This window comes from Vipera ursinii, assembly GCF_947247035.1.
Source record: "Vipera ursinii genome assembly, chromosome: 8".
Classification (NCBI taxonomy): domain Eukaryota; kingdom Metazoa; phylum Chordata; class Lepidosauria; order Squamata; family Viperidae; genus Vipera; species Vipera ursinii.
This window is the reverse complement of record NC_139519.1, coordinates 21,661,799-21,678,796: the sequence shown is the minus strand read 5'-3', so window position 1 is coordinate 21,678,796 and position 16,998 is coordinate 21,661,799. Positions and strand designations below refer to the sequence as shown.

Genomic DNA, 16,998 nt, shown 5'->3' with positions numbered 1-16,998 from the left:
AGGTGGCTGTGTTAAACTTGGCAATTATTTAATCAAATTCCCCCCACCCCCACCCCCATGTCCTGTTTCAACAGGAGCTGCTGAACAACCTGTGCGGAGACATTTTGGTGACCTGCGAGCATTATATCTCCAAAACAGTCCTCCAAGAGCTTGGCACGGAGCAGCTGCAAGAGGATGTCTTGGTACATAAAACCAGAGGGGTTGTGAGCCTCAGTGGTTAAACTCTGAATATCAAATTTGGGGGGTTCAGCCAGCCCACCGGAGGCTCTTCTCTGCACTCTTTCCAGAGTCTCAACATCTTTTTTTACATCGTGGTGACCAAAACTGGATGTAGTATTCCAAGTGTGGCCTTACCAAGGCCTTGGAAAGTGGTATTAACACTTCACCTGATCTTGATTCTATCCCTCTGGTTTATACAACCAAGGATGGTGTTAGCTTTTTTGGCAGCTGCAGCGCACGGCTGGCTCATGTTTAAGCGATTGTCCGCTAGGACTCCGAGATCCCTCTCACAGTTACTACTGTTGAGGCCTTAAAGAAAGACTTGCCGAGGCATACCCTTCTCTCCATTTGCTAGACTTCCACCAGATAGTATTTTAATACCAACTGAAGATTCCCTTTCCAGTTCATGGCACTGTTTCGTTTGGCAGGTGAGGCACCTCTTCACCTTGGGTGAGATTGCACAGCTGTGCCCAGCCAAAGTGGACAAGCGCATCTTCTTGCTGATCCAGTCCATCTTGGCCAGTCCTGACAACGTGGAACAGTGTAAGCTCTGCCTCCTCCTTTCGGCTGACCGTGCTGCGGAGGGAGTTGTCCCCTACGCGAAAGTCCTTTTCTATTGGTGTGTATTGTTTTCTAGTGTCCAGCCCTGCGGAGAATCAGGATCTCCCAGCATCTCAACCATTGTCCCAGTTCCGAGGGTCCGTGATGCCTTCCACTGTCAGAGCCCATGCTTTCATTACTCTGGGTAGGACACCTAGGCGGCGGGGTGTGTGTGTGGGGGGTAAGAGGGGAGAAGTCTTGCCATGTGGCCTTTCTTTTCCCTAATGTCCCTTGACATAGCATGTTTGCATATTTCAAAATTGCATGCTCTGTGTTTCTATTTTGTCTGAGTCCATGATGAAATGAAGACAGACAGCAAGAAAATAGGAATAGACATTCCGGATTTGGTGTGTCTTTTTTCTCTTCTCTTCTCTTCTCTTCTCTTCTCTTCTCTTCTCTTCTCTTCTCTTCTCTTCTCTTCTCTTCTCTTCTCTTCTCTTCTTCCCTTCCCTTCCCTTCCCTTCCCTTCTCGCAAATTTAGCTGAACTAATGATTTCTTATCCCTCCCAAAATGTGAAGTAATAGTCTCCTGTGAGTTCCTATGCCACCTTAGGCCCAAAAACTTGCTAGGTGACTTTGAGCCAATGACTGGGAGATTGGGAATTCTAGTCCCTCCTTAGAAGGGACGCGGTGGCTCAGTGGGTTAGGACGCTGAACTTGTCGATCGGAAGGTCGGCAGTTTGGCGGGTCGAATCCCGAGTGCCGCGTAGCAGAGTGAGCGCCTGTTACTCGTCCCAGCTTCTGCCCACCTAGCAGTTTGAAAGCACGTAAAAATGCAAGTAGAAAAATAGGGACCGCTCCGGTGGGAAGGTAACAGCGTTCCGTGCGCCTTTGGCGTCTAGTCATGCCGGCCACATGACCACGGAGTCGTCCTCAGACAAGCGCTGGCTCTTCGGCTTTGAAACGGAGATGAGCACCAGTCCCTAGAGTCGGAAACGACTAGCACGCATGTGCGGGGGAACCTTTACCTTTACCTTTTACCTAGTCCATCCTTAGGCATGCAAGGTGGCTGGGTGACTTTGGGGCAAACACCAAGAGATAGGGAATTCTAGTTCTGCCTTAGATATGAAATCTAGCTGGGTGTTATGAGGCCATCACCCCCTCTTTCTCTCTCTCTGTCACACACACACAGAGTTGTTGTAAGTAAAATAGGAGGAGGAAGGAATATTAGGTATGTATGGGAAGGATTTAATGACTGCCTCCCTCTTTTTGGAGGGAGACGAAACAGAGTTCTCACAAGAAAGCCCTCAAAGGTTGTTTTTTTTCTACAATAGCAAAGCCTTGCCAAAGGCACTCCGAAGCAAATAGTCCCCGAGGTTTCAAAATCCAGCGATATGAAGTGACCAAGGGAACATTAGTGGCCCAAGAGCTGTAGCCTTCACAATCAAACTGGACCCTGATTGTCCAGATCTGTTCCGTGGTTCTCCGTTTCCAGTAACCCGTTTCTGTTTCGTTTCTGTTTTGTTTTTCCCCCTGTCTGCTTTTCTCTCCCTGCCGTTCCCAGATCAGAAAAAACCTCAACCACCTTTCTTGTGCTGTTTCCTTTACGACAGGGAAGCTTTGCCTGCAGCACGAGGACCTGGCAAAGAAGTGCATCGCGGCCTTGGCTCGGGAGCTCGAGGTGTCCAAGGACGTGGCCGTCCGCAACAACGTGGTGATTGTGATGTGCGATCTGTGCGTCCGCTACACCACCATGGTGGACAGGTATATTCCCGACATTGCCATATGCCTGAAGGATCCGGAGCCGTTCATACGGAAGCAGACGCTCATCCTTCTCACGAATCTCCTGCAGGTGAGGAAAGCTGAAAGCCTGTCGGGAAGGAATTGGGCTTCTTCGTTGTCTAGGCCGGGCGTGCTCAAGCTTTCAGGAAAAGGTAGCGCAGGGTGCAAACCTTTTCATTAGGGACAAAAGCGTGGGATTCACCTTTCCTGGCACGGACTCGGGACGATCGTTGTCCAGCTCATCGAAAGATCCCATCCTTGAAAAGCCTAAAAGGAACTGCAAAAAAAAAAGGGGGGGGGAGATGCGGGGGTTTGGGGAAACGTTTGCAGGTTTGAGCAAATGTATATTTTTTAGGGAGACGGCATCCATGTTTGCTATCCGAAGGGCTAATTGTTGTGCTGTTTTGGTTTGATTAGGAAGAATTTGTGAAGTGGAAAGGCTGTCTCTTCTTCAGATTTGTCAGCGTTTTGGTGGATCCCAATCCAGAAATTGCCAGGTAAGGTTTCATAAATAGCAGTAGCAAGACAGTATAGGTCTTCATTTTTTTTCCTTTTTTCTTTCTTTCTTGAATTCTCTCAAGTCTTGCATGCATTAGGGTGCTAGAGAAAGCAGAGATTCTCTTATTAAATCAAGTCATATATCTATTACAGTCATAGGTAAAGGTAAAGGTTCCCCCACACATGCGTGTTAGTCGTTTCCAACTCTAGGAGCCGGTGCTCATCTCCGTTTCAAAGCCGAAGAGCCAGCGCTTGTCCGAGGACGTCTCCATGGTCATGTGGCCGGCATGACTAGACGCCAAAGGCGCACGGAACGCTGTTACCTTCCCACCGGAGCGGTCCCTATTTTTCTACTTGCATTTTTATGTGCTTTCGAACTGCTAGGTTGGCAGAAGCTGGGACGAGTAACAGCGCTCACTCTGCTACGCGGCACTCGGGATTCGACCCGCCAAACTGCCGACCTTCTGATCGACAAGCTCAGCGTCCTAACCCACTGAGCCACCGCGTCCCTTTATTACAGTCATAAACAAGCATAATTCCTTCCTTCCTTCCTTCCTTCCTTCCTTCCTTCCTTCCTTCCTTCCTTCCTTCCTTCCTTCCTTCCTTCCTTCCTTCCTTCTCTCCTCTCCTCTCCTCTCCTCTCCTCTCCAACACGAATTCTTAAGGCTTCTCCTCTAGAGTGATTAGCGAGACTGGGAACAGCTTTTAAGAAGTAAACAATTTTTAAAAACGATGGCAACAAAGCGAGGCAACTAACTCTTGCTTTCTCCCCAGTGCCTGAATTTAGGGCAACGTTGCCCCATATCTTTCCAGCAGAGGGAAGTACAGCATTATATTTGTTGGTTAGTCTTTGCTTGGCTGAAATCTAGTTTAGACAGGGTGTGTGTGTGTGTGTGTGTGTGTGTGTGTGTTTGCTTAAAAAGCAGGAGGTGTTGATACCTGCTGCTTTATTTATGCTCGGGATTGTTGTTTATACAAACACTAGGCAACTACCGGTAGGGCTTTTGTGTAAACTTGCATAAAAAGTACAGCTAAACACAATGGTTCCGGAGTCTGTGCAGGATTATTTGGAGAGAGAGGAAAAGAATGCATTTTCCACCGTGGCAATTTGCCACGGTTTTTAAAAGAATCCCCAGTGGAAATGCAGAGAGCTGTTTATTCCTTAAGGACATGTCCGGCTGGCATTTCCTATCCCATCCTGGGCAGATTAGAACTTGCGTATCTTAGTTTCTCAGACTGATTTCTAGGCTTGCTCACTATTGATTGACTTGATTTGATTTGCATATCGCTTCCATTCAGGAGCAAGCCTCAGCCCTGAGCTACAAATATTCCCTCCTCCTGGCTCTGAATGTATGGTGACCCTGGCTCATAGCTTTGGCCTAATGCTCTAATTCCCCACCAGGTTAATCATGGCTGAGATATCTAGGGTTGGTATATGCCCTAGCTTTAATTGGATCCAAGCAGTCCTTGACTTACAAACTTTTCATCTAGTGACCGTTCAAAGTTACAGCGCCCCTGGAGAAAAGTAACTTAACGACGGGTTTTCCACTTTGATCGCACGGCCGTGTGATCAAAATTCAGACACGTAGCAACTGACTCTGTATCTATGACCGTCGTGTGTCGTCCCAGGGTCAGGTGATCCCCTTTTGTCAACCTGACAAGCAGTGAGTGCCAAGGGGCAGACCAGGTTCACTCAACAACCGGCTGGCTAACTTAACAAATTGCGACGAATCCCTTTAGGTCGTTGCAAGAAAGGTCGTAAAATGGGGCGAGAGTCACTTCCCAAGCGTCTGGCGTAGCGGCAGAAATCTGGGGCTCAACTGTGGTCGTCAGTCAAGGACTGCCTGTGTTAACATTTCACCCAGTGGGATTTCATTTTCCAACTTTCCTGCTTGGTTTCGCGTTTCCTCTTGGAAATTCGCCCTCATCACTCTTGTTTAGGTAATTCGGTTACGTAGCAAATGAACTTCTCCTCTGAGGAAGTATCTGTGTTTTATGTAAAAACTACCCACCGGCAAATGGAAATATTTTTCAATAAAGGTCTGCATATTGGGCTGGGAAAAGGGGAAATATTCATTTTCTTTCTTTCTTTCTTTCTTTCTTTCTTTCTTTCTTTCTTTCTTTCTTTCTTTCTTTCTTTCTTTCTTTCTTTCTTTCTTCCTTCCTTCCTTCCTTCCTTCCTTCCTTCCTTCCTTCCTTCCTTCCTTTCTTTCTTTCTTTCTTTTTTTTTTAAAAAAAACCCTAAATAGTGAGGTTCTGAGTTTAGACTCAAGGCAAGCAGACTTGTTCTTAATAAGATTTAGTTATTGCGAGTGACTAGTTAATTATCTCAAACATGGTAATTACTGACGGTGTTTACTGTTCTATAGTTATTTCTCCCTTTAATTATCTTGGATTATAATTAGAAGGAAAATTGTAGGATGAGCCCTGAAAGCTTTGCTAAAGAGTTCTGGGAGAGGGAAGGGCACCCAAATAGGCTGGATGGTTCTCCAAGCGTGACGATTTTAAGCTTCCTTCAGTGCTGCTGTTTTCTTGGCCTCCTTCCCCAGCTTTGTCAGGTTCTGCTTGGTGCACCTCTTGCTCAAGAGGAATCCGGCCATGTTTTCTCAGCACTTCATCGAATGCATCTTCCATTTCAACGGCTACGAGAGGCACGAGAAGTACAACAAGTTCCCCCAGAGTGAAAGGTCCGTCAATATGGTTGATTTGTATCCTGGCTTTATTTCTTTTACGAGTCACTCGAGGTGGTGAACACAGCTTTCCTCTCCCTACTTTCCCCACAACAACAACCCTGCCAAGTGGGTTGGGCAAAGGCAGAGTGACTGGTCCAAAATCACCCAGTGAATTTTCATGGCTATGGCAAAATTAGAACTCACAGTCTCCTGGTGAATGGCCCAAACTCAGCCAACCAGCTTTCATAGCTAAGGCAGGACTAGAACTCACCGTCTCCTGGTGATTGGCCCAAAGTCAGCCAACCAGCTTTCATAGCTAGGGCAGGACTAGAACTCATAGTCTCCTGCTGATTGCCCTGAAATCGGCCAACCAGCTTTCATAGCTAAGGCAGGACTAGAACTCACCGTCTCCTGGTGATTGGCCCAAAGTCAGCCAACCAGCTTTCATAGCTAAGGCAGGACTAGAACTCACCGTCTCCTGGTGATTGGCCCAAAGTCACCCAGCCAGCGTTCGTGCCTAAGGGAGGACTAGAGCTCCCCGTCTCCCACTTTCTAACCTGGCATCTTAAATCACCTCCTAGACCAACCTGGCTGGAAGCCCACTTAGTTGCTAGGAAGAGAAGAGGGAAATCAGTGTGGAGCCTCCAAGAGAAGTTAAGACCTGGAGACAGATGAGAAGGCTGGGAAGGAGACCTGTCCTCTTTCTAGAGAAGAGGACTTTTGAGGTAGCTCAGGGATTCACAGTCGCCAGGCTTGGGCCTTGGAACGGTGAGCCTCAGGCTACTCTCTTAAGAACTGCTGGGGCCAGGATGAAACCTTCAGCTGAACTGAACTGAAACTTAAGCCCACATCGAATAAGCTTCCCTCCCTATACATTTAATCCTCCACCCCTGCCGTCCTACGAACAATTACTAGGGGTGGCTGCTTGGGAGTAACTGGGCCGGGGAGAGCCTCGGGCGCAGGTGTCAAGCTGCCAGGGGCATTTCCCCCACTACTCCACCTTAACCAACCTCGGGGGCCTCTTTCCGACCACGAGCAGCTGCGGGGAGTGGGCTCCCCGGGTGGGTATGTCAACTCCACTCCCTGCCTGGATTTTCTTCTCTCGCAACAGGGAGAAGAGCCTTTTTTCCCTGAAGGGCCGAGCCAACAAAGAGGCCCGGGGGCAGATCTACAAATTCCTCCTGGAGCACTTCACCGACGAGCAGCGATTCAACATCACCTCCAAAATTAGCCAGAACGTCTTGGGTACGGCTGAAGCTTCCGAGGGTTGGAACCCAAAGAGAAGCCGTGTAAAAAAATAAAAGAGGGGCTTTCCAACCGCTGACCTGTTCTGCGGATGGGAAGTGCGCCTAGCTGCGGCTTTTCGGACTTGGCGCCAAGGAAGAGCTGGGAGATTCATCCTCAGCGGCTGAGAAGCTCCTAAGCTAATCTCGTGGCTGGTAGCGCTTAGACCAGGGGTAGGCAACCTTGGCTCTTTTAGGACTCGTGGACTTCAACTCCCAGAATTCCTAAGCCACCTCAGCTGGCTCAGGAATTCTGGGAGTTGAAGTCCACGAGTCCTAAAAGAGCCAAGGTTGCCTACCCCTGGCTTAGAGTTATACACCACTTGATAGCGCTTTACAGCAGGGCTCCTCAACCTTGGCCACTTTAAGACTTGTGGACTTCAACTCCCAGAATTCCTCAGCTAGCTGTGCTGGCTGAGGAATTCTGGGAAGTTGAAGTCCACAAGTCTTAAAGCGGCCAAGGTTGAGGACCCTTGCTTTACAACACTCTCTCAGCAGTTTACAGAGTCGGCATATTTGTTCCCAACAGCCTGGATCCTCATTTTTACCGACCTCGGAAGAGGATGTAAGGCTGAGTCAAATTTGAGACCTGTCGGGATCGAAACACTCGACTGTGGGCAGAGTCAGCCTGCAAGGCTGCGTTCTAAGCTTTGCACCCCCAAGGCTCTTCGTATGTAAGAGCGAGGCCACCCAAAGCATTTGCTTCCTTGAAACGGAGTTGTAAATTTGTACAGGTTTCCTCCCTGAGTCAAAATACAAGTAGTCCTCGAATTGTGGCCATTCCATTCACCACCCTTTGAACTTACAATGCGCTTCCCACCACCACCGTGAAAAGGTCCTTGCAACCTAATTCCAAAGTTTCTGATCACTGCTATCACGGTCACACCTTTAGCGTGCTTGGTAACCAGCCTGAATTTGTATGGCCATTTATAGCACTCGGCAGTCACACGATTGCAATTGAGGACATCTTTGCCAAAATAAAAACAAAAAAACCCACCCCATTGTTTTTACTTCCAATTTTGGGCAAAAAATGCCCCATAGTAAACAATGGTTCACGACCGCTGCGTTCGTTTAATGAACCGCCGCCAAAAAAACCCAAAACTCTAAAATTTGGTCGATCCCATGGGTGACCTCATGGACGTAAGGTGACCTTACAGTCATAAGTTGAGGAGTAGCTGCACACGCAGCCTGATTGATTTGGGTACCCTGCGTGCGAGTCTTAAGGCCAGCTTTGCTAAATGAAATCACTGGGCCATTTGTTTGAAACACCGGAGGTCAGTCCCTGATGGTGGTTGCCTCGTTCTCCTGTCTGAATGGCCCGTTCTCTGTAAAATACATCCTAAAAGGAGAGTAGTTTCCTGCTGTAACATGTGGTGTCCTCTCAAAGATGACTTTTCAGGAGGCAACTGGACTTTCTTGTTTTTCTTTGAAGACTTTTCACTTCTCATCCAAGAAGTTTCTTCAGCTCTGACTGGATGGTGGGGAATGGAAGGACCACTCCTGAAGGCAGCGAAGTCCATGTCTTGGACAGAGAGGACTGCTGGCTTGAAAGAGAGGTCAAAGAGTCCATCTAGGTCAAAACTGGACAGCCCTCTCTCAACAAAGACTGGGGGGTGGGGAGGGGAGGGGCTCCACACAGCCATTTTCACCACTCAGGTGACCCTGAGGACACAGACAAACCTCCAAGTGGCCTCAATGACTCTCTAAAAGAAGGCAAAACACCAGCTGTCTGCAAGGAGTATAAATCCCTCCATTTCCCCACCATCCAGTCAGAACCTGAAGAAACAAAACGTCTTCAAAGGAAAACTAGAAAGTCCAGTTGCCTCCTGAAAAAAAGCACCTTTGGGGCAACCAGGTCCTGGACAATGGATAATCTTCATAGACATTTGGTGTTCTCCTTTCTCCAAACTTGGTTGTAGCCTGCTTTGTGGACGGGGTCCTCCCTCTCAATATGGAAGCCAGCCAGCTGCTCTCAGATACCTTTGAGATCTTGAGCTGCAAGGAGATCAAACTCTCGGCCATGAGATCCAGACCAGAAGACGACATCCAACCGGAAGAAGATGAATTGGCCATGGCCAATGCCGTCATGCAGGTGGCTCAGAAGAAGCTGATTTCACAAGTGAGTCTCACCTGGAGTAGGTTGTTCCTTTTGCTTGCTCCAGAGCAAAATGATTGACAGTTGCTTTCACTGGGAAGAGACGCCTCCCTTCCCATCTTGCTCGCAGTGCCACAAGTCACCACTCCTGGAAACGATCTCAAACAATCCCAAAGTTGATCCCTTCTCTGCGAGGGCTTTCTTCGTTCTGTGCTCTCTCCATTGCTTGGCGTGGGCAGCCCTCCTCGCCTAAACGTCATCTCTTTGCGTTCAATCCGAACTCTAGGTTCAAAAGAAGAATTTCATCGAAAATGTCATTCCCATCATCACTTCGCTGAAGACCTTGTTGGAGCAAAATAAACTCCCGGCCTTGAGGGACCTCATGAACTACCTCCGGGTAATCTTTCTCAGCTGGGATATTCCATTAAAATTTTGAGTCGGGGGTGGTGGTGGGGGCAGCACATTCCTGAAGCTCGTGGGTAATATTGCTATCCCATCTGGAGGGTTTGCGGTAGTGGGACATTTTCATGCTCCACCATGGAAGCCAAGCGTGGAAGTAGTCAATCTTGATTTAGCTAAGACAATACTGGTGGTGCAGTGGTTAGAATGCAGTATTGCAGGCTAATCCTGTCAACTGCCAGCAGTTCGATCCTGACCGGCTCAAGGTTGACTCAGCCTTCCTTCCGAGGTCGGTAAAATGAGGACCCAGGTTGTTGGGAATAATAGGCTGACTCTGTAACCCGCTTAAAGAGGCATATAAGTCTTAAGTGCTATGGCCATTGCTAAAGAAGGGCTTTCAACTTTGGCAACTGGGAAGATGTGTGGATTTCAAGTCCCAGAATTCCCTACTCACCTCACAGGGTTGTTGCTGTGGGGAAAATAGAAGGAAGAAGGAGTCTTAGATATATTCGCCACCTTGAATCGTTCATAAAAATGTTGAAGACAGGATAATAAATAAATTAACTCAAATCCACCTGGAAAACCCAGCCATCAAAATTCCTTCCAGCCGTCTCCAGCCAGTGGTGGGATTCAAACATGTGAACAACCGGTTCTCTGCGTGGATACCATTTCCGGAAGTCCATTCTGGGCCTGGGCAACAAAAAATTAGCTACCGGTTCTGCCGAACTGGTGCGAACCGGCTGAATCCCACCACCGTCTCCCAACCTTTTTGCTTTTATTTTGCTTTGCTTTTTGCTCCAGGGGGTGATGCAAGACTATCGCAACGAGATCAAGGAATTCTTTGCCATGGACAAGCAGCTGGCGGCTGAGCTGGAGTACGATATGAAGAAGTATGAGGAGCAGCTGGAGAGGGAGGCGGAGCAAGGCCAGGAGCTGAGGGTGGATGACGAAGGCCGCGACACGTTGATGGCCAGGCCGGTACTGATCTGCCCTTCGGCTGTGGTCAAGTCCCATCAAGCTGCTTCTGAAGCCATTCAAGCTGGGCTGCTTAAAAGCAGATTTCTCCATGGAGTGGAGAGGGGCAATAGGTCGTTAGCCTTCAACTTACCGCCACAGTTGAGCCCACATTTTCTGTCGCTAAGAGAGACGGTGGTTAAGGGGGTTTTGCCCCGTTTTGCAACATTCCTTGCCACAGTTTCTTAAGGGTGTATCACTGCAGTTCTTAAGTTAGTAACACAGCTGTTAAGTGAATCTACCTTGTAAGTGTCCCAGAGTTACCTGAAGTAAGATGAGCGGCCAGGAAATGTTATAAACAAACAAAGATGGCTTCATTCTGCAGAGATGTGGTTGAGATAAGAGTAGAGTAGAGTAGAAGAGCAGAAGATCGGCAGTTTGGCGGGTCGAGTCCCGAGTGCCGTGTAGCAGAGTGAGCGCCTGTTACTCGTCCCAGCTTCTGCCAACCTAGCAGTTCGAAAGCACGTAAAAATGCAAGTAGAAAAATAGGGACCGCTACGGTGGGAAGGTAACAGCGTTCTGTGCGCCTTTGGCGTCTAGTCATGCCGGCCACATGACCACGGAGACGTCCTCGGACAAGCGCTGGCTCTTCGGCTTTGAAATGGAGATGAGCACCGGCCCCTAGAGTTGGAAACGACTAGCACACATGTGCGGGGGAACCTTTACCTTTACCTTTTAGAGTAGAGTAGAGTAGAGTAGAATAGAATAGAATAGAATAGAATAGAATAGAATAGAATAGAATAGAATAGAATAGAATAGAATAGAATAGAATAGAATAGAATAGAATAGAATAGAAGCTGGAAGGGACCTTGGAGGTCTTCTAGTCCAGCCCCCTGCTCAAGCAGGAGAACCTATACCATTTCAGACAAATGGCTGCCCAGTCTCTTCTTAAAAACCTCCAGTATTGGAGCATTCACAACTTCTGGAGGCAAGTCGTTGCATTGAATAATTGTTCTCACTGTCAGGAAATTTCTTCTTAGTTCCAGGTTGCTTCTTTCCTTGATGAGTTTCCATCCGTTGCTTCCTGCCCTGCCCTCGGGTGCTTTGCTGCCGCAATGGTTCTTTAGCCCCCTTCTGTTTTCTCCTTTAAATAACAGCCCTCTACCTTGGAGAGGACTGCTCATCCTCGGAATCAGATGGACGAGGCCTCCCCACTTACCCAAAGCAATTCTCCACCTCTGCGATCTCCTCTCTCGGCCCTTGCTGTGTATACAGTGCCTGGGCCAGAAGCCACAAAGTCCAGACCCAGGTATGCTTCTGGATCTCTTTCCTCCCTTTTCAGAACGTGTTGCATGAATATGTCCTTAACTGTTTTAAACCAGGGCTCCCCAAGCCCCGGGCCGTGGCGCGTTTGGAACTGGGCCGCACAAGTGGCTGGCTGGCACAGCTGTGCATGCAGATGCCGGCTGGTTCCCCTCTCCCCCCGTCCCACTGGGTCTCCAAGCCATAAAGGTTGGGGATGGCTATTTTAACCATGGTTTTATATATTTTCAGCACTTATCAGGGGGATGTTTAAAGCTCCCAGAGCTGGGATGAAAACACCAGCCCTGAGCTGTTTGTTCTCCTTGTAGGAATTTGTCTCTGACTACTTTCGCCATCCTCAACTCTGCTAAGAAAGCCGTGGAGGCCATTACCACAAAGCGCAGCAGGAGCATGGGGATGGGGCTTGAGTCTCTGGGGAGCAGACAAAGCGATAAAGGTAGGCTGCTCCCCATCCAGTTTGGTCTAAGTGGAATTTTCCTCCAAAGGGATTTTCCCATGTATTTTACCAGGAAACATAGATGGGGCAGCCTAGAAAGGTCAGTGCCCTCCTAACCATACCCAAGCACTCCAAATTTGTTGGCAATGTCCATTTTCTTGTATGAGTTCATGGTGACCTAACCCTAACCCTCAGTGGAATTTTCCTCCAATGGGATTTTCCCATGTATTTTACCAGGAAACATGAGATAGGGCAGCCTAGAAAAGTCATTGTCCTCCTAACCATACCCAAGCACTCCGAGTTTGTTGGCGATGTCCATTTTGCTCTATGAATTCATGGTGACTGAACCCTAACCCTCTAGGGGTTAAGGCACCAGGCTAGAAAGTGGGAGATGGGGAGTTCTAGTCCTGACTTAGCCCTGAAAGTCAGCTGGGTGACTTTGAACTAATCACCAGGAGGCAGTGAATTGTAGTCCCACCTTAGGCAGGAAAGCCAGTTTGGTGACTTTGAACCAATCGCTGGGAGAGAGCAAGTTTTATCCCTCCCCCCCACTTAGACACAAAAACCAGCCGAGTGACTTTGGACCAGTCACTTTCCCTCAGCTGAACCTACGTCTCAGCGGTGCTTTTGTGGGGAAAATAGGGGGAGGACGATGCATTGCATGTTTCCCACCTTGAGTTATTTGTGAAAATAATAAAGGCGGGATACAATAAATATCAAATAAATTGCTTGTAGAAAGCTAGGGGGCATGGCTAACACCTTTGGTCCAGTTGTGCCTGACTGCAGGTATTATCTGTGGCTAACATTGTCCTTCTCTTTTTTTCCCCCTTCCTTCTTAGCTTCCTTCTGCAGCCTAAACCGACCGTCTTCCGTAACTAACAGACCCCTCGAAGGCCGTGCCATCAGTACTCCTGAACGTAAGTGTCTAAAAAAAAAGACCTATTTTTGTTTGAAAGTCTCCTTGCTTGCAGGAAGGGCAGCTGGACTGCTCCAGAGAGAATCTTAGTTTGAGTGTTGCCTTCCAAATCCACATACCAATGTCTTGATGCCACCAGTTCGAGAAAAGGACAAGCAAGGTAGATATTGCCCATCCCATGCAAGGACACCGGAATGGAATAGGATAGGATAAGGTAGGGTAGGGTAGAGTAGAGTAGAGTAGAGTAGAGTAGAGTAGAGTAGAGTAGAGTAGAACAGAAGAGAACAGAATAGAACAGAATAGAACAGAATAGAACAGAATAGAATAGAATAGAATAGAATAGAATAGAATAGAATAGAATAGAATAGAATAGAATAGAATAGAATAGAATAGAAAATATGGAATGGAATGGAATTGGAAGGGACCTTGGAGGTCTTCTAGTCCAGCCCTTGCTCAAGCAGGAGAACCTATACCGTCTCAGACAGGTGAATGTCTAGTCTCTTCTTAAAAATCTCCAGTGATGGAGCACCCACGATTTCTGGAGGCAAGAGGTTCCACTGGTTAATTGTCCTCACTGTCAGGAAGTTTCTCCTCAATTCCAGGTTGCTTCTCTCTTTGATCAGTTTCCAAAAGGCACCACTGGGTGCTTTTTCAATTGGCATTGCATATAGTCGCCCTTTGGAGACGCACAATTCTTGGCATTTTCAAGAATGCATTTTAAAATGCTTACTTGGCACCCAAGTTGACTTCCCTTCAGGTATCCCAAAGCAGTTCCTACCGTAGCTGTAGTAACTGAAAGTGGATCTGAACCTGCAGAACCCCTGCGGATGGAGACTGCAGTGCTGAGGTCCCTGCATCTTCAAGTTCTGATGGCACCAAAGAGGAGTTTGCATTTTTGAACATTCAGAGGCTGATGGTGGTGCTCACAGCCACGTGCAGCAAATAACTCAAAGTGCCAAACGTATCTACCGTATTTTCCTTCTCCCATTTGCCCCATAACAGCGACCCTGTGAGGTGGGTTGGGCTGAGAGAGACTGACTGGTACCCCCACCCCCACCCCCTTTACTATTGTTAGCTGGTTAAGTGACATTCGTTGGTGAAAAGGCCAGGTATAAATGTAATAAATGTAATGTAAATAAATACCGAATTTCCCATCAGCTTGCACAAAAGATTGTGCGTTTTGGTTTTTCCAGAATCCATTAACAACGTCACCTTTGGAGCCGGAGTCAGCCAAATTACCTTGAACCTGACACCATCTTCCTGTAAAGGCAAGTGGAGTCCTGCTTGGTTACTGTATTTTTTGAAAAACTAAGCCTGGAAGAGGCAACCTCGCTAACAACGCCTCTTCTCTTCCTTCTGCAGTCAAAAAGGAATCGGAAGCTGCACCGGGGCAGATAATTTGCTTGACATCCCCAGATAAAATGTGAGTATAAATGGAACTGTACGTGTCTTTTTGCCCTGCCCTTCTTCCCCCATGATCGGGGTGGGTGGGTAATTTAACCTTTGGGGCACCAGAGACCGGTTCCGTGGAGAGAGGTTTTTCCACAGACTGGAAGAAGTAGCGTGGTTTTGTGTGCTGCCTGCATCCCACGGATGGGGCTTTGCTTGTTTGCGCGGACCGGTTTCTGGGTTAGGGTTTAGGGACCCCTGATATAAGCAATATCTACCCAAATTTATTGTCACCCTTTGAACACTGCTTGTTAAGTGTAGGAAAAATCGGGAAGTCCAGGCTGTTCAAACGAACACAGGTTTCTTGCATGCTAAAGCTCTCTACAAGAATCGGAAGTACTAAACCAGAATTCCTGAGCCAGCCATGCTGAGGAGAAAGGGAGAGGTTTCCAAGCTGAGCCGTGCTGGCTGAGGAATTCTGGGAGTTGAAGTCCACGTGTCATAAAAGAGCCAAGGTTGCCTACCCCTGGCATAGGCCTAGGCCGATTTATGACTGGTGGACTTCAACTCCCAGAATTCCTGAGCCAGCCATGCTGAGGAGAAAGGGAGAGGTTTCCAAGCTGAGCCGTGCTGGCTGAGGAATTCTGGGAGTTGAAGTCCATGCGTCATAAAAGAGCCAAGGTTGCCTACCCCTGGACTAAACGGTCAAAGGAAATGGGTGGTACATAAGATCCCTTTCCCCATCTCTTAATTCTTATTACCCCAATTTTATATTTCTTTTAACGATGTGGTCATCTTATGCTCCCTAGTTTTAGAGTATAATCAATCTCTGCTGGTTCTTCTGGATCTCCTGGACGTTTTGTTTGGGTTTGGTTTTTTTTTACTTCTTTTCTGGTTTCTCTTGTAGATTACCCCAGCCTCCACAATGGAGGGTGACATCTCCAAGAAGAAGCAGTCCATCAAGTATAGGGCTGAGGAGATCCAGTCGTAAAACTTCCCGACAACCAACAAAATGACTGTTTTCTTCCCAACAAAGGCTGTGTCTTGCCTACAAGCAGAATCATGTTTTTAGATCATCCTTCACATCATCTGCACCTTTCTGGAAGATCATTGACCGATGATGCCTCCTAACTCTTCTTTTTATTCTTCCTGTGTCGAGCTTGCTTGCTGGCTTTTATAATCGGTGTGCTCTGAATAATCTGTTAAGCACTGCAACTGGAAGTAACTACTTGCTGTGTGGGTGGAGTTTGTTTGATCCATGGATATCATCTGAAGTAATTGTGTTGATTGGGGTCAGTAAAGCTATAGGTTTGGGACTTGCTCTGGCTATTGACGGTGATGTTCTAAATCAGGGGTCTTCAGACTTGGCCCTTCTACGACTTGTGGACTTCAACTGCCTCAGCGTGCCTGGCTGAGGAATTCTGGGAGTTGAAGTCCACGAGTCATAAAAGAGCCAAAGTTGCCTACCTCTGCCCTAGACCATCACTGTCTACTGAGAACGCCTTTGAGGAGTTGAATCAAACAGATTTCCGGGGCGGGGGTGGGGAGGACTGTGTGGTAAAGACCACTTAGCTTAAACCAGGAGTCTTCAAACTTGGTAATGTGGATTTCAACTCCCAGAATTCCCCAACCAGCAATTCTGGGAGTTGAAGTCCACAATTCTTAAAAGTTGCCAAGTTTGGAGACCCCTGATTAAGCCGTCATCACATGTGAGGGACTGTATGAGTATACCTAACCCTGATGTGAAGATTATTAGGTTCATACCATATTCCTAATTTTATTCTATGTGCAATAAATACTTTACAAATTCCAAATGCCGCCACTTGCTTTGAGTCAAAACCTCATGTCTTCTTTCATTCTTTGGCCAATCTCATTGGGAAAAAGCCTTAAGGTCCAACAGGAAACGCTTGTCCAAGGGGCCCAATGAATTTATGAGCAGGGTTTGAGAAATGTTTTCATTTACATGGGGTTTGATTGGAAGGTAAGGGTCCAGACATTGTGTGGTGGTCTGAGACATGTTTTTGGATGGATGGAGATCCAAGCACTCTATAAATATTAGATTTTTTCCCCCTATCACTGACCCACAAGTGGTCTCCATTTTTATTTTAATCAGCTGAGTTGATTGATGGTTGAGGCAGGATTGTGTTGTGATTCAGCGTCAGCCTGTGATACCGGCAGCTGAGTCTGATGATTCTGAAGAGAAGGAGGAGGAGGAGGGGTTTGAAGAGCCTTTGGTGTCAGAGGGAGGCTCTGATGCACTGCAGGACTCTCAGTCTGGCCCCTCCCATCATGTTCCTCATCAGACTCAGCCGTGTGAGCATGAGGTGTTGGACATAGATTATTCACAGCTGGATCTATTCAGGGACGCTAGGAGCAGGAGGCAATCCAGCAGAGTAGAACAGAGAAAGGCAATGAGGCAACTCGGTGAGAGGAGGAGAAGGCAATGAGAAGCCACGCCTTGGGACTGCTGATAAAAGGGGAAGGTGTGGGAG

At 47.7% G+C, this 16,998-nt stretch overlaps 1 protein-coding gene across 1 annotated transcript in view; it reads left to right on the top strand.

Annotated features, from left to right (window-relative positions):
• Positions 1-16,266, top strand: part of NCAPD3 (non-SMC condensin II complex subunit D3) — a gene marked incomplete at its 5' end in the record, with an annotated part of 43,197 nt that extends 26,931 nt beyond the window's left edge. The window contains 16 exons of the mRNA XM_083368609.1: positions 75-182; positions 648-762; positions 857-964; positions 2,373-2,611; positions 2,959-3,038; positions 5,589-5,726; positions 6,823-6,956; positions 8,914-9,113; positions 9,376-9,486; positions 10,290-10,466; positions 11,600-11,751; positions 12,074-12,201; positions 13,041-13,118; positions 14,311-14,379; positions 14,480-14,540; positions 15,414-16,266. Coding sequence (XP_083224735.1) covers positions 75-182; positions 648-762; positions 857-964; positions 2,373-2,611; positions 2,959-3,038; positions 5,589-5,726; positions 6,823-6,956; positions 8,914-9,113; positions 9,376-9,486; positions 10,290-10,466; positions 11,600-11,751; positions 12,074-12,201; positions 13,041-13,118; positions 14,311-14,379; positions 14,480-14,540; positions 15,414-15,522 — 2,007 coding nt within the window. The 3' untranslated portion in view covers positions 15,523-16,266. The remainder of the gene's footprint in view (positions 1-74; positions 183-647; positions 763-856; positions 965-2,372; positions 2,612-2,958; positions 3,039-5,588; positions 5,727-6,822; positions 6,957-8,913; positions 9,114-9,375; positions 9,487-10,289; positions 10,467-11,599; positions 11,752-12,073; positions 12,202-13,040; positions 13,119-14,310; positions 14,380-14,479; positions 14,541-15,413) is intronic.
• Between the last annotated feature and the right edge of the window lie 732 nt (positions 16,267-16,998).